Source organism: Boleophthalmus pectinirostris, unplaced genomic scaffold, assembly GCF_026225935.1.
Source record: "Boleophthalmus pectinirostris isolate CB_2022bp ecotype Guang Dong unplaced genomic scaffold, ASM2622593v1 HiC_scaffold_7, whole genome shotgun sequence".
Classification (NCBI taxonomy): domain Eukaryota; kingdom Metazoa; phylum Chordata; class Actinopteri; order Gobiiformes; family Gobiidae; genus Boleophthalmus; species Boleophthalmus pectinirostris.
The window spans coordinates 7,728,657-7,740,735 of NW_026571473.1; the positions used below are offsets into that span (position 1 = coordinate 7,728,657).

General features: G+C 35.1%; 1 protein-coding gene across 2 annotated transcripts in view; it reads left to right on the top strand.

Annotated features, from left to right (window-relative positions):
• The window catches only part of mllt1a (MLLT1 super elongation complex subunit a), a 38,452-nt gene that overhangs the window by 10,708 nt on the left and 15,665 nt on the right, over positions 1 to 12,079 (top strand). For both annotated transcript variants that reach the window (XM_020933393.2, XM_055164981.1), the window contains exons 2-4: positions 4,378 to 4,558; positions 7,390 to 7,472; positions 10,974 to 11,117. In XM_020933393.2, the coding sequence (XP_020789052.1) occupies positions 4,378 to 4,558; positions 7,390 to 7,472; positions 10,974 to 11,117 (408 nt within the window). The remainder of the gene's footprint in view (positions 1 to 4,377; positions 4,559 to 7,389; positions 7,473 to 10,973; positions 11,118 to 12,079) is intronic.

The following is a 12,079-nucleotide window of genomic DNA, read 5'->3' on the forward strand; positions in this document are numbered from 1 at the left end:
CCAGTCTAATCCCTCTGCTCTCTCCGCACTCACGGCCCCTCGGCTCAGGCCCAAATCCTGCATTCTTCACCCGACACAGAAGTGGCTGCTCCGTCTGTCCTCCTGGGCTAACCCCCCACCCCCACTGCCAAATCAAATATCGTCACAATATACATCGTAATTTACATGATCTCAAAAGCTGTTGGGGCTGTAGTCTTTTAGTTGTTTAGTTGATGAATCAGTAGGGATGGGACGTGATCAAATTGCCACGAGAAAATTGATTTTGTGAGATTTTCTGCTCGGTCTTTACATTTGGTACGTGCCTGAAAGAGTGACGCACCTCGCTCAAGCTCTGGAAAGTTGTGCATCTTTAACAGCTTTAGATAAAAGATTCCTCCACGTAGAGACTAGATCACATATCCACACAGAGAACACCTTAAACTCTGTCACAGTTTTTATTTCGTAGTGATAGGACCAATTTCGATGCAATATACAGTGCTAAAGATAAATGAATGAATGAAAAGATCTATAAAAGCATATTTAATTGTTTTGGGAGTTTTTGCCATGCCCCCTTTTTAGTCGAATAGACAAAGTAAATGTTCTTTGCAAAAACATAATAGCATGTCTTTTAAACGTGCATTGTGTAAGTTTTCTTTTTGGAGGGTCCGTTAAAAGCTTTTCTTCATGCTTTTTCAGAAATGTCAGAAATCATCCAAACCAAACCAAGTTAACGGTCAGATCTGTGGAAAGTCGACCCTGCTCAGTCAGAATGCCTGTTTTCTATGTATTTTTGAGCTATAAAAGCACCTGTAACTGAATAAATGTAAGGTTGAGCTGTTTAATGTCACACTGTGGAACATTTGTTTTCATATCCATTAGAAACAAAGTGATTGACCCTAAAAAAAATCAGTAGTTTAGACCTCTACAAACATGTTCTGAAATGCTTGTATTAGTTCATCTTTTCATACGTCCGTCTTCTCTGAAATGTTAACGCTTCTCGAGTTGTTTACAATGTGTCAACAGAAACTCATTTTTAAAAATAAAGGTTGTGAACAGAAAGGAATCAGATGACTTGCAGTATTTGGGTGTGTGTTTAAAGTGCTTATGACAGATTTTCATACTTGTAAATGATAGTTTTACACAAATAAAGAAGCAATTTGTGAAGAAATGTTATCAATTTACAGGAAGTAGAGACACGACGGAGAATTCGATACAAAGGTTCAACACAATTTACACCTTTTTTCAAAATCTTTTATACTTTAAACATAATTTCAACAAAGTAAATGTATTTTCTTTAATTTGTATTTACCAGATAAAACCTTCTGTGTAGTTTTGCTGGGTCATGATTTTCAACCACAAAGTAAAATTTTAAGACAAAAAAAAACAGCTTAATTAGGAAAATGAATGTGAATATTGTTGCAAAAAATGTAAATATGATGATCTTAACTAAGGGTGTGCAAAAATATGGAAATATCGATATATCTTATCATTTAATGTGATGATGTGGTATCGATATCAGGGACTGCTGTATCGATATATCCCCAAGAGTATTTTTAGGTAAATTTTACTCAATTATTTTGTTACAGCAATACAGTTATGTTGCTTGTTTAGAGGAAGGAAACGTATTTATTTTTTATTTATTTATTTATGCGACACACTGTTTAAAATGTTTGTGTTTCATATTCACTTTGCACAAGAAGTGGTTTAACAAAGACTTTTAGTATCACAGTCAAGAATTAGCCTTAATTTTTTTGAACTGTATCGAATCGAATTATCATCGTATCAGATATATCGTATCAAATCGAAAGAGCACTGTATGTATCGTATCATGGCCTATGCATCGAGGTATGTATCGTATCGGCAACTTCTTAATGATACCCAGCCTTAATCTTAACGGGGTTTTAGTAAAATGGGTAGTGTCTTAGGTAGGAGTGTGCAAAAATATCAAAATATCGACATACTGTATTGTTTAATGTGATGATACAGTATTGATATCATAGGCTGCTGTATCGATATATCTCCAAGAGTATTTTTAGTATATTTTACTAAATTATTTTGTTACAGAGCTACAGTTTTGTTGCTTGTTCAGAGGAAGGAAACTAGTTTATGCGACACATTTGACATTTTCACTGTTTTGAGGATTAAAATGTTTGTGTTGCATATTCAGTTTGCACAAGAAGTAGTTTAACAAAGACTTTTAGCACCACAGCCATGATTTAGCCTTAATTTTATTACTTTATAGTCACAGGTACCTGTCATAGCCACTTTAAACATAGCCACTGTTGCGTTGTCTCGAGCTTGTCCGTTAGCTTGTCTCGTCTGCGTTATTATTCAGGCTCACACAGAACTCTGCGGCTAATCCTGACCAAAAAGAAGCAGATTATCTCGTATTGAAACAGGAGTCAGTGGTTTTTCAAGTGGACAGCAGCACAAAGGGCTCTCGACTTAATCTCACTCAAAGAATCTGTTTATTGCATAAGATCTATTGAAATTGTAATGAACTCTGTGTCTGGGCTATTTTGGGTTTCTGGGTGTGTTGTGGTTGTCTTCCAGTCTGATAAATTGACTTCTTGCTTTGCCATTGTTGTGTTGTCAGGAAACACAAAGGAAAAGGCTTGACACTTGATACTAATTTTCGATACCACAATGGTTAATTTGTTTTAAACGTAATAGGAATTTCTTTAATATTGCCATAACTACTAGACCAGGGGTGGGCAAAAAGGGTTTTCCATGGGGCTACACGAGAAACAGAAAATATTGTGGAAAGTATATGTTAGAGTATAAGAATTTATGTTATGGCTAAGCAATGAAAAAGTGAGGTTGCCTTACAAAAATGTCATTAAAAAAACTCTAAAATAAAAATAATGCAGCTTTAGTCCATGCATGGGATAAAATTATAAAATATGTTTATTTTGTAATTCCAAATGAGCTTAAATGAGCTGGTCAAAGTTGAGTAAAGGGCAGTATTTGGCCCCAGAGCTGCAGAATGGCCTGTACTAGACATTACATACATTATTTGTATTTATCAACTAGGGCTCTAGTCTTTTGTTGTTGTGGTCGATAAAGCAAGCTACGGTGTCTTAGTGTTAGTTGACTAAGTAATAGGAATGTCACAATAATCGAAATATTATGATATTGTATCGTCAAAAGTCTCATAATAATATCGTGGGCTGTCACAATATATTGAATTACAAAATCCTTTGCCTAAATGCGTGGTTTTATAGTAGCAACAGCTTATGAACTTTGGAAATTACATATCCCATGATTCATTTCAGTGCTGACAGCATGAAGAAATATGTTTTTACTTGAATTCTTGGGATTATGATGGAAATAATTCACACCAAAATCTTGTCAAGGTATTTTAAAAGCAAAAAAAGTGTCCCATCTACAGTTATATTAGCCTCTCCAAAATATCGCAATAAATATGGTACCGTGAGACGCATATCATGATAATATTGTAGTGTGAGATTTGGATATTGTTACAGCCCTACTAATTAATGAAGATTATATGGACCAGCAGAAAGCAGAAGGCATGAACTGAGTTAGCTGGAGTTTCACTTTTGAGAAAGAGGTTTAGTAACACTACTGTATACATAAAGTTTATTACAAAATTCTGTGAAGTTTTGTAAACTTCTCTCAAACAAATGAGAAGAAGAGAAGAGGCTTGAAGTTGTAGTTCTGAAGTTTATTTATTTGAGTATCCAGCACCCAGAGACATGAATCCTCAAGACTGTGTGCATTGTCGATTTCAGTCTAGTCCAGTCCAGTGTGACTTTGCTTCTATTGTAGGGAGTATTACACCTGATTATCCAAGATAATAAGAACTGAGCTGACAGTGAGAGCCCTAGAGACAACACAGAAATGGAATACAATGTACAGGCCAAGGCTTTAGCTTTAGTCGACTACAACTACATTTAATCCCAGTTAGTTGTTTTTTTGTTTTTTGATTTTGTTTTTTTACTAATAACTAAGCCTGTCACAATAACAAATTTAGTAGTATGATATATTCCTGAAGTAAATATAGATGATAAATGATAATACTGAAACTAAGTTAGGCTTCTGACACAAAAACCCAAGAGTAGATTTAAACCACAAAAACTATTCTAAATTTAGAATATTATTTAAAAAAAAGTCCTGAACTGCAATAAATAAACAGAGGAATGAAACGCAATGAAATTACTTAGTTTACATCTGTAATGAGTCATGAAACCTTTTATGGCTTATCGTATAGTCTTAAAATAACCAAAAATTTCCTAGCAGTGCAATGAAAACACAAAATATATATAGACCATAACTCGATCTAGTAATTATCGTGGCATTCCTACTGATAACATTTGATTGCTTATCCATAATAATTGAAATCTGTGTTAATAGAAATGTCCTTGTGTGTTTTTCCAGTGCACGGTGCAGGTGAAGCTGGAGCTGGGGCACAGGGCTCAGCTGAGGAAGAAGATGACGTCCGAAGGCTTCACTCACGACTGGATGGTGTTTGTGCGCGGCCCCGAGACTGGAGACATCCAGCACTTTGTGGAGAAGGTCGTGTTCCGCCTCCACGAGAGCTTCCCCAAACCCAAGAGAGGTGAGAGATGGCGTGCTGAAGCTGTTGTAAAAGATATATGGAGCTTTCTTGGGATTCATTATTTTACATTTTGTTCAGTGTAATCGGCAAAATTGTTATAAACAGCTTAATTATAAAAACATGTTTATTCTGACTTCCTGTTCAAAACTACAGAACTGTTAGACCCTGGCTGTATCTGAATCAGAGTCTGCACTATTCCCTACTCACCATTTTTACTTGTATCTGAATGTCCAGTTGATGAAAAAGTAGTGCACTCAAAATTTCCCACAATGCACTTTGAAAAGTAGTGGGCATCGGTGGTCACTAGAGCGGTCAATATAGACCACAATGCATTGCGAGAGTTGGAAAAACCCCAGTGGACAGAGACAGGTGTTTAACACTTTCACAACTCAGAACAACACAATTCATGCATGTGGTTTTATTGTTTAAAAAAAGCCATACTTTTTGTGTTGAGTCTGTTTTTTTATAGGCACAGCAGTGGGCATAGATGGGGGTGGGTGAAAACAAATTTCATATGCAGGACAGTGCTGGTTTACTCAAACATCCATGAATCAATCAAAATACAACTTTGAGTAAGCTGATTTTGAGGGGACGCTGTTATAATTTGGTTGAAAGCTCTTAACAGTCGATTTTTACATTATACATCACCTTGAAAGACATTTATACACTAATATTATTCTCACTAAAGGGTTAACGCCTTGAGAATGTCCAATCTGATCATAGAAGCTAAAAAGTGTGAGCTGTGTGACATGGGTACATCAATACATATATTTTCTCAAACATACTTGAACATTGCAAACTGTCCACCATGAGAGCTTAGTCAAAGTATTAGGCTCATTGTGCCATTAGTGCACATTATAAAAAGAGCTGTTTTATTTAAAGATCATATGTTACACCAAATTGACTCTTGTGAGCTTTTAACCGTGTTAGAATGTTGTGACCTCCTCAAAAACATACCTGGAGTCATTTTGTTTCATTCACATGTTTGCATAATCCTTTATTATTAGTCTGTCTACATCTCCAACACTCTAAATGCTCTGTTCCACCTTGTGATATCATGAAGTGGTAGTTTTCAAGTTAACAACTCCTTTTACGTTTAGATCATTAGAGATTGGCAATTCCATGACTGAAATGATCCAAATGTTTCTAGTCAGGTGTATGGAGTTTAAAAACACAGTGGAGTGTATCACCACATGACATCACAGGGTGTAAGAGTGTTTTCTGTTTGAGAGAAGAACTCAGCCTAAATATGCTGGGTGTGGTTGTTAAATATGTGTGAATGAGACTTAGACTAAGACTTAGACAAACTTTATTGATCCACAAGGGAAATTATTTGGACACAGTATGTCACACATCACAATATAATATAATAACAAAGAGTAAAAATATAAATGGTTTATAATAAATTCTAAATAAGTCGTATAAAAGAGCAAGAGACAAGTGTCAGATAAGACATAATTATATAAATGTGTATGTACAAGTCAAAATAAAATGGAAAAGTAAGTAATAAAATATAAAATCTGAGCATTATACTAGAGGAGAAGAAACAAAACACAACTCCAGGTCTGTTTGTGATGAGGAAACAACATTTTAACGTAATATGTGACCTTTAATGAACGAACTCTCATATTTTCTGTACAAGGAAACTGTGACTTTCCCTGAACACATCACCGTATTTGCATTAACGCTGTTCTGATTGAGGAGAACAGCTCACATGAGGCGTTCAGGGCCTGTCAGGAACCCGGGGTAATTTCCTGGGTCAAACTGAGGCTAATCATTACAGTGATTTCTCCAAGCTAAAGCCTGCGCTGATGAAAAACCACCATGAAGAATCTATAATCGTTTTCTCTTTACTTCACCGCCTCGCAGAAATGAAACGCAGGATTTGTCTTTTAGATGGCAAAACATATTTTTTAAAGGGCCCATACTACGCTAATTTCTCTCTTTCTCTGTTATAATTTTGTTTCCTCATGAAAAACATATCTAGAATTATGTTTTTATTTCATTTACACATGTTTAACCCAGAAACCTCCATATTTAAGATGAGTTCTGTTCCACTTTGTGATGTCATATGGTAATACAGGAAGTGCTCTAATGAGTTTGTTTTAAAACTCCATACACCTTCACTAAAATCATTTGGATACTTTCAGCCCTGGATTTGCCTTTCTCTACTGAACTAAGATAAAAGTAGCTGTTAACTTGAAAACTACTACTTAATGACATCACAAGGTGGAGCAGAGCATTTTGACCTTTGGAGATGTAAACAGATTAATAATACTACAACAACTGGATGTAGATTTTTGATTAGGTAACGGCATTAAAACATGACTTAAAGTTCACAAGAGTCACTTTTGTGTATCCTGTAACCTTTAAACTACATGTGTCAGGTTTTCGTGTTTTTTCTAATTATTACTTGGTTTATTCGGGACAGCACCTGATGTAAACCGTCATCATAGTTTTATATCAGTGGCAGTTTGTGGAAATAAAAAAAAGTTGAGGAACAACAAGAATACAGGAAGTAGTGAGTTCTAAAACTGAATACCTCTACACAGAAAGTTCATCCAACAATGTATGCACAAGGAAGGCATTTTTCTAACAGTGTGACCTTTTCTTTAGCACAATAACATCTAATCATTAATTATTATTATTTTTTATCTTATATGTAATTATGTTGAAAAAAGGATACTAACCTGTCATATGTACTTTAAATTCTGCAGTCTGTTACCACTATAACTCAATATTCTGGTTGTGTTTTGGTAGAACTGTATTGTCTGTGTTTAAAGAGAGTGTTTGTTTTGTAGTTTCTAATATAAATGTTTTTTCTTAAACAGTGTGTAAAGAGCCGCCATACAAAGTGGAGGAGTCGGGGTACGCAGGCTTCCTCATGCCCATCGAGGTCTACTTTAAGAACAAGGTGAGGTTAAAAAAAAATTAAAATAAAAAAAAAACAATATAAATGTTAGAGCTACAGTTTGTAACTTCATCTGTATGTTTCCATGGAAATATAAAGTTAAAACCACACTTTGGAGCATTCTTCATAAAGATACGGGTCTGGTCAAGTGGTAACGGAGGGAAACAGGGGCAGATTTTTTACATTCAAATAGCTCTTATTCAGAAACTAGAGGGACTATTGAAATAAGTAAAGTATCAGAATGTAGGAAAGAGTTACACTCCAACAGGGTCAAGTTAAACCTGTGATATTCTTTCAAGTTGTTGACAAAAAAGTAATAAACTCATGACGGTAACGGAGGGAATGAAATATGCAGCATTTTTTGGGCAATAAATCCAAACAGTGATAACTCTTGGTTCTCACTTACATATCCTTAACAAACTGGTTTGAATATTTGCTTCATATAGTTTTCTACCATATGGTACAAGATTAGGTTGAAAAACCTCTTACTTTTTGAGTCATGAGATTTTTTATTAAGAAAGGTCATGGTAACAGAGGGAAAAGTAATGGAGGGAAAATTGTGCAAACAAGTAGAAGGTGCAGGATTTTACATAATTTGTCAACTTTTTTCTTCCGAATACTTTAATATTACTTCAAAATGAAAAGTTACTATTTCTGTAAAATATGTCAGTCTTTCCAAGCTAATTTTTATCATTTTAAATACTTTTTTTTAAAATCATGTATCTTCATTCAGTTCAAAGATCGAATAACACAAGATATGATGAAATACATCAATTTATTTACATGATTTGCAGAACCAAAAATGGTACAGAAAAAAGGTCAACAGTTTCATAAACTAGAGTACATATGTATCTGTTGAATACATTTTTATATCAGATGCATTAACTTGAATTTTTGGCCTTGCCGTTTACTTCTGCTTGATCGGGCCCATAGATGAGTTTTATGCAATACTGTGGAAGATTAGAACCAAAGGAACAATATTTCCATGGAAACAAGTGGGCCAAGTTGAATCAGGTTTGTGGAGATACAAGTCTGACTACTGACGCATGTTTATCTTATGTTTTTCCAGTGTTTTCCAAAATATAACATGATTTTACTTCAGTTTATTTAATTTTTTGGCAAAAATGTTACACACTCTGGCTTAAATTTTTTGTATTTCCATAATAGTTTTTTGTGGTTAATCTGATTATTAGTTATTTTAGCCTTAGAGTTTTATATTAGACTACAGAAATCCAATGTTTTTTGTCTTTCCATTTTAGTAATTCAAACAGAATCTTAAAGGTGCATTGGGTAACTTTTCTACTGGAAGATCTGCAACCTGCTTGTCTTCATGGAGATTTTATTGCTTTATCTAGAATGTTCCAACTCTAGGCTACATTACAGGTCAGATCTGTGCAGAGGCGACCCTGTTGAAAAAGAGAATATATGTATTTTTCAGCAATAGAAACAAAATGTAAATAATAAACGCTAGATAGATGTCTTTAATGTCATAACATGGAACATTAAAGGCAAAGCAATAACATCTCCATGGAGACAAGCAGGTGACAGACCCTCTCACCTCCAGAAAAGTTACACAGTGTACCTTTCAAATGGTATGCTGCACAATTATATTCTTCAATTGCCTTTTTATTTGATTACAAATAATGAAAAACGATCCTACTGTATGTGTAAAAGTGGGATATTACGATACAAACTTGGATCCTTGGCTCTGATCCGCCCACATCTGCTGCTCTCACTGTTTTAAAAGGTCTCATTAAAGTGAATGGCAGCGCTCACTGGATAAAGGCTCAATAAATGCACAGAGAAAGTACCATTCACTGTCTATTAAAGGCCCTCGCATACAGTAAATCTGGGTTAATGTTTACATCATGTTGTTTAAATACCAAAGACACTGCCTGTTTAGACTCTCACAAACTCTGTCTCTGTAATAATTGGATCAAGGAAATGCCGTCTCACTGTGAGGTTAAAGGTCGGCTGTTAATTCTAGGTCTACTTTTCTCCTATAGTTTTTTTTGTAGGTTTCATGCTATGGCAACTGTCCTCTGTCGTCATAGCAATTATGCAATTTAATTCAACTTAATTCAACATATTATATTTTTTGAATCAGGATATGTCCTCAGTGGGTCCTCACAAAGTGCTTCAAATCTGTAAACCATGATCTTTGTTATATTTTAATGAATAAAACAGAAGTGCAATTTAAGATTATAATGGTTAACTGTGCACGATACACTATTTTAAAGATGCACTATGTAACTTTCCTGTTGGGGCTTCTGCCAATTACATGTCTCCATAGAGATTTTATCGCTTTGGACAGTATATCCCACACACAATATACAATTTTCCATGAAGCATTTACTCAGTAACAAATATTGTTTAAAAGTTATTGCTTGTGTTCACAAAAAGGAAAAAAATAATAATAATTTTATCGCAGCTGCCATAGTTAAATGCCATACAGTGGAAAATTTCAGGCCGTAGCATATCCCTTGAGACGAGGTGGTGACAGGTGATGCGATTAAGTGAAACGTGTCACTCAATATCTGGGATATAATATAAGACATAATCTCTTGGAAGTCCATGTTTGGTTGAGCCTCGTTGGCTGTTGGCTGATCATGTTGTTAGCGTTGTCATTTCTTTGTGTTGCAGCTGTAGCTTCTTGTCTGTCTCAGCTTTCATTTGCATTTTCTTTCTAATATTTCACTCTCTTTCATCATCTTGTTCGTTTGAAGGTTTGTCTGAAGGTTTGTAGTTTCTCTGACCAAAATGTACAAAAAGAATATATAATTTTTAATACTTGGATTGACAATTTCTGCTATCTACTACTAACTACTACCAATTATCTGTCTTGAATTTATTCAGTTAGTATCTGTTTTTACTGCTAAAAGAAAGAAAAATAAGCATTCTTATTTTGAGTGGTTGCCTCTCCACAGGTTTGACCTTTTAATCTGATGAGGAGATAAGTTTTATGCCTTACTTTTAGTACATTTCAAGAAAAACAATAACGGCTCCAAAAACAAAAACACAATTTGTTCTGCTTAACCAGTGTGTGTTTAATCATAGACTGTGTATATAAATGGACATAACTAACCCACTAGCCGCCGTGTTCCAAATAGGAAGTGAGCATGGTGGGCTCTTCCAGCTCCATCAACTTTGGTTCCATTTCACTTTGTATTGAAAAATTGTCGCCCCTCTCTCTGTAACTGCTGCTGTGAGCCTTGTCATTTTAGTCTTCAAATGTTCATATTAACCCTCTCTACATGATCTTGGGGATTTTATTTTACTATTTTGTCCCTAAATAAATTCCTATCCCTTGTTTGACCCATTGGCATTGTGAGCTTCATTTGACTAGAGCCTTAGTCCACTTCTTTTTCAAACCATGATTTTTAAACCACGGAGAACCACCAGTGACTTCTTTAGGCATGAATTGTAGAAGTATACATGGTTCAGTGATGATATAATTGATTTTTGTCAAACTTTGTAACTTTTTGTTTGGTTTTCTTGTTTTAGGAGGAGCCAAAAAAGGTTTGCTTCAACTACGACCTGTTCCTAAACTTGGAGGGAAACCCGCCCGTGAACCACCTGCGCTGTGAGAAACTGACCTTTAACAACCCCACCAAAGAGTTCAGGAGGAAGCTGATCAAGGCCGGAGGGGTGAGGCTTTAGACACATACACACTGAAAAGAAGTGACTGTACCCATTTTTTTGTTTTGTTTTGTTTTTTAATTGAACGCAAGTAGCTGTACCTGATTTTTTTTTTTTTCATGTATTTGAGCAATTGTTATCTTGAGTCAACACACAATTGATCTATTGTATTAGCAACTCTTGAGGTTAAAATAAGTCCACTGTGTACTGTCTGCCTTCTAATTATCAAGCATTTTGGTACGCATTGTGTAACTTGTCTGGTGGATGTTCCGTCAAATGCTTTTCTTCATGGAGATGTTATTGCTTTGTCTGGAATTTTTCACAGTATGGCATTAAACCTGTCTATCTTCATGGAGACCAAACCAGACCAAGTTTCAGCTCAGAGTCAGAATGCCTGTTTTTCTTGTTATTTTTGAGCTTTAAAACTACTTGTAATTTAATACACGTAAGAGCAGAAGGACTCCCAACCAAAAAGTTACATAGTGCACCTTTAAATCCTCTCAGAGAATCAGTGCTGTGTTGACTTGCTGAACATTTTACATAAATCAAACTGCTTTATATCATATTTTAGTGGTAAAACTTTTCTCAAATTCTCAATTGAAATGAATAGGATTCCCACTGAAGCAGAAGTGCCACAAAGAAAGTACAGTTCAGTGACATTTAGATGCAAAAGTGGGTGGGGCGGAATAGAGAAAATCATAAGTTAAAGTGGCTTTTTCCCGTGTATTTGAACAAAATATGTTTTGACTTCTAGATATATTGTATAAGCAGATCTTAAGGTCAAAGTCCACTGTACTGTCTGCATCTTAATTATAAAGCTTTGTTGCCCAAGTTTTAGGAAATACTTTTTTAGCATTTGAGTTGTTTGTTATCGTGACTGCAAAACTCCGCTCAGATTTTTCATTAATACACTTTTTTTGTAAATATCCTCTAACTAGAAGCATTCACATTTCAACCTTTTATTTGTTAAA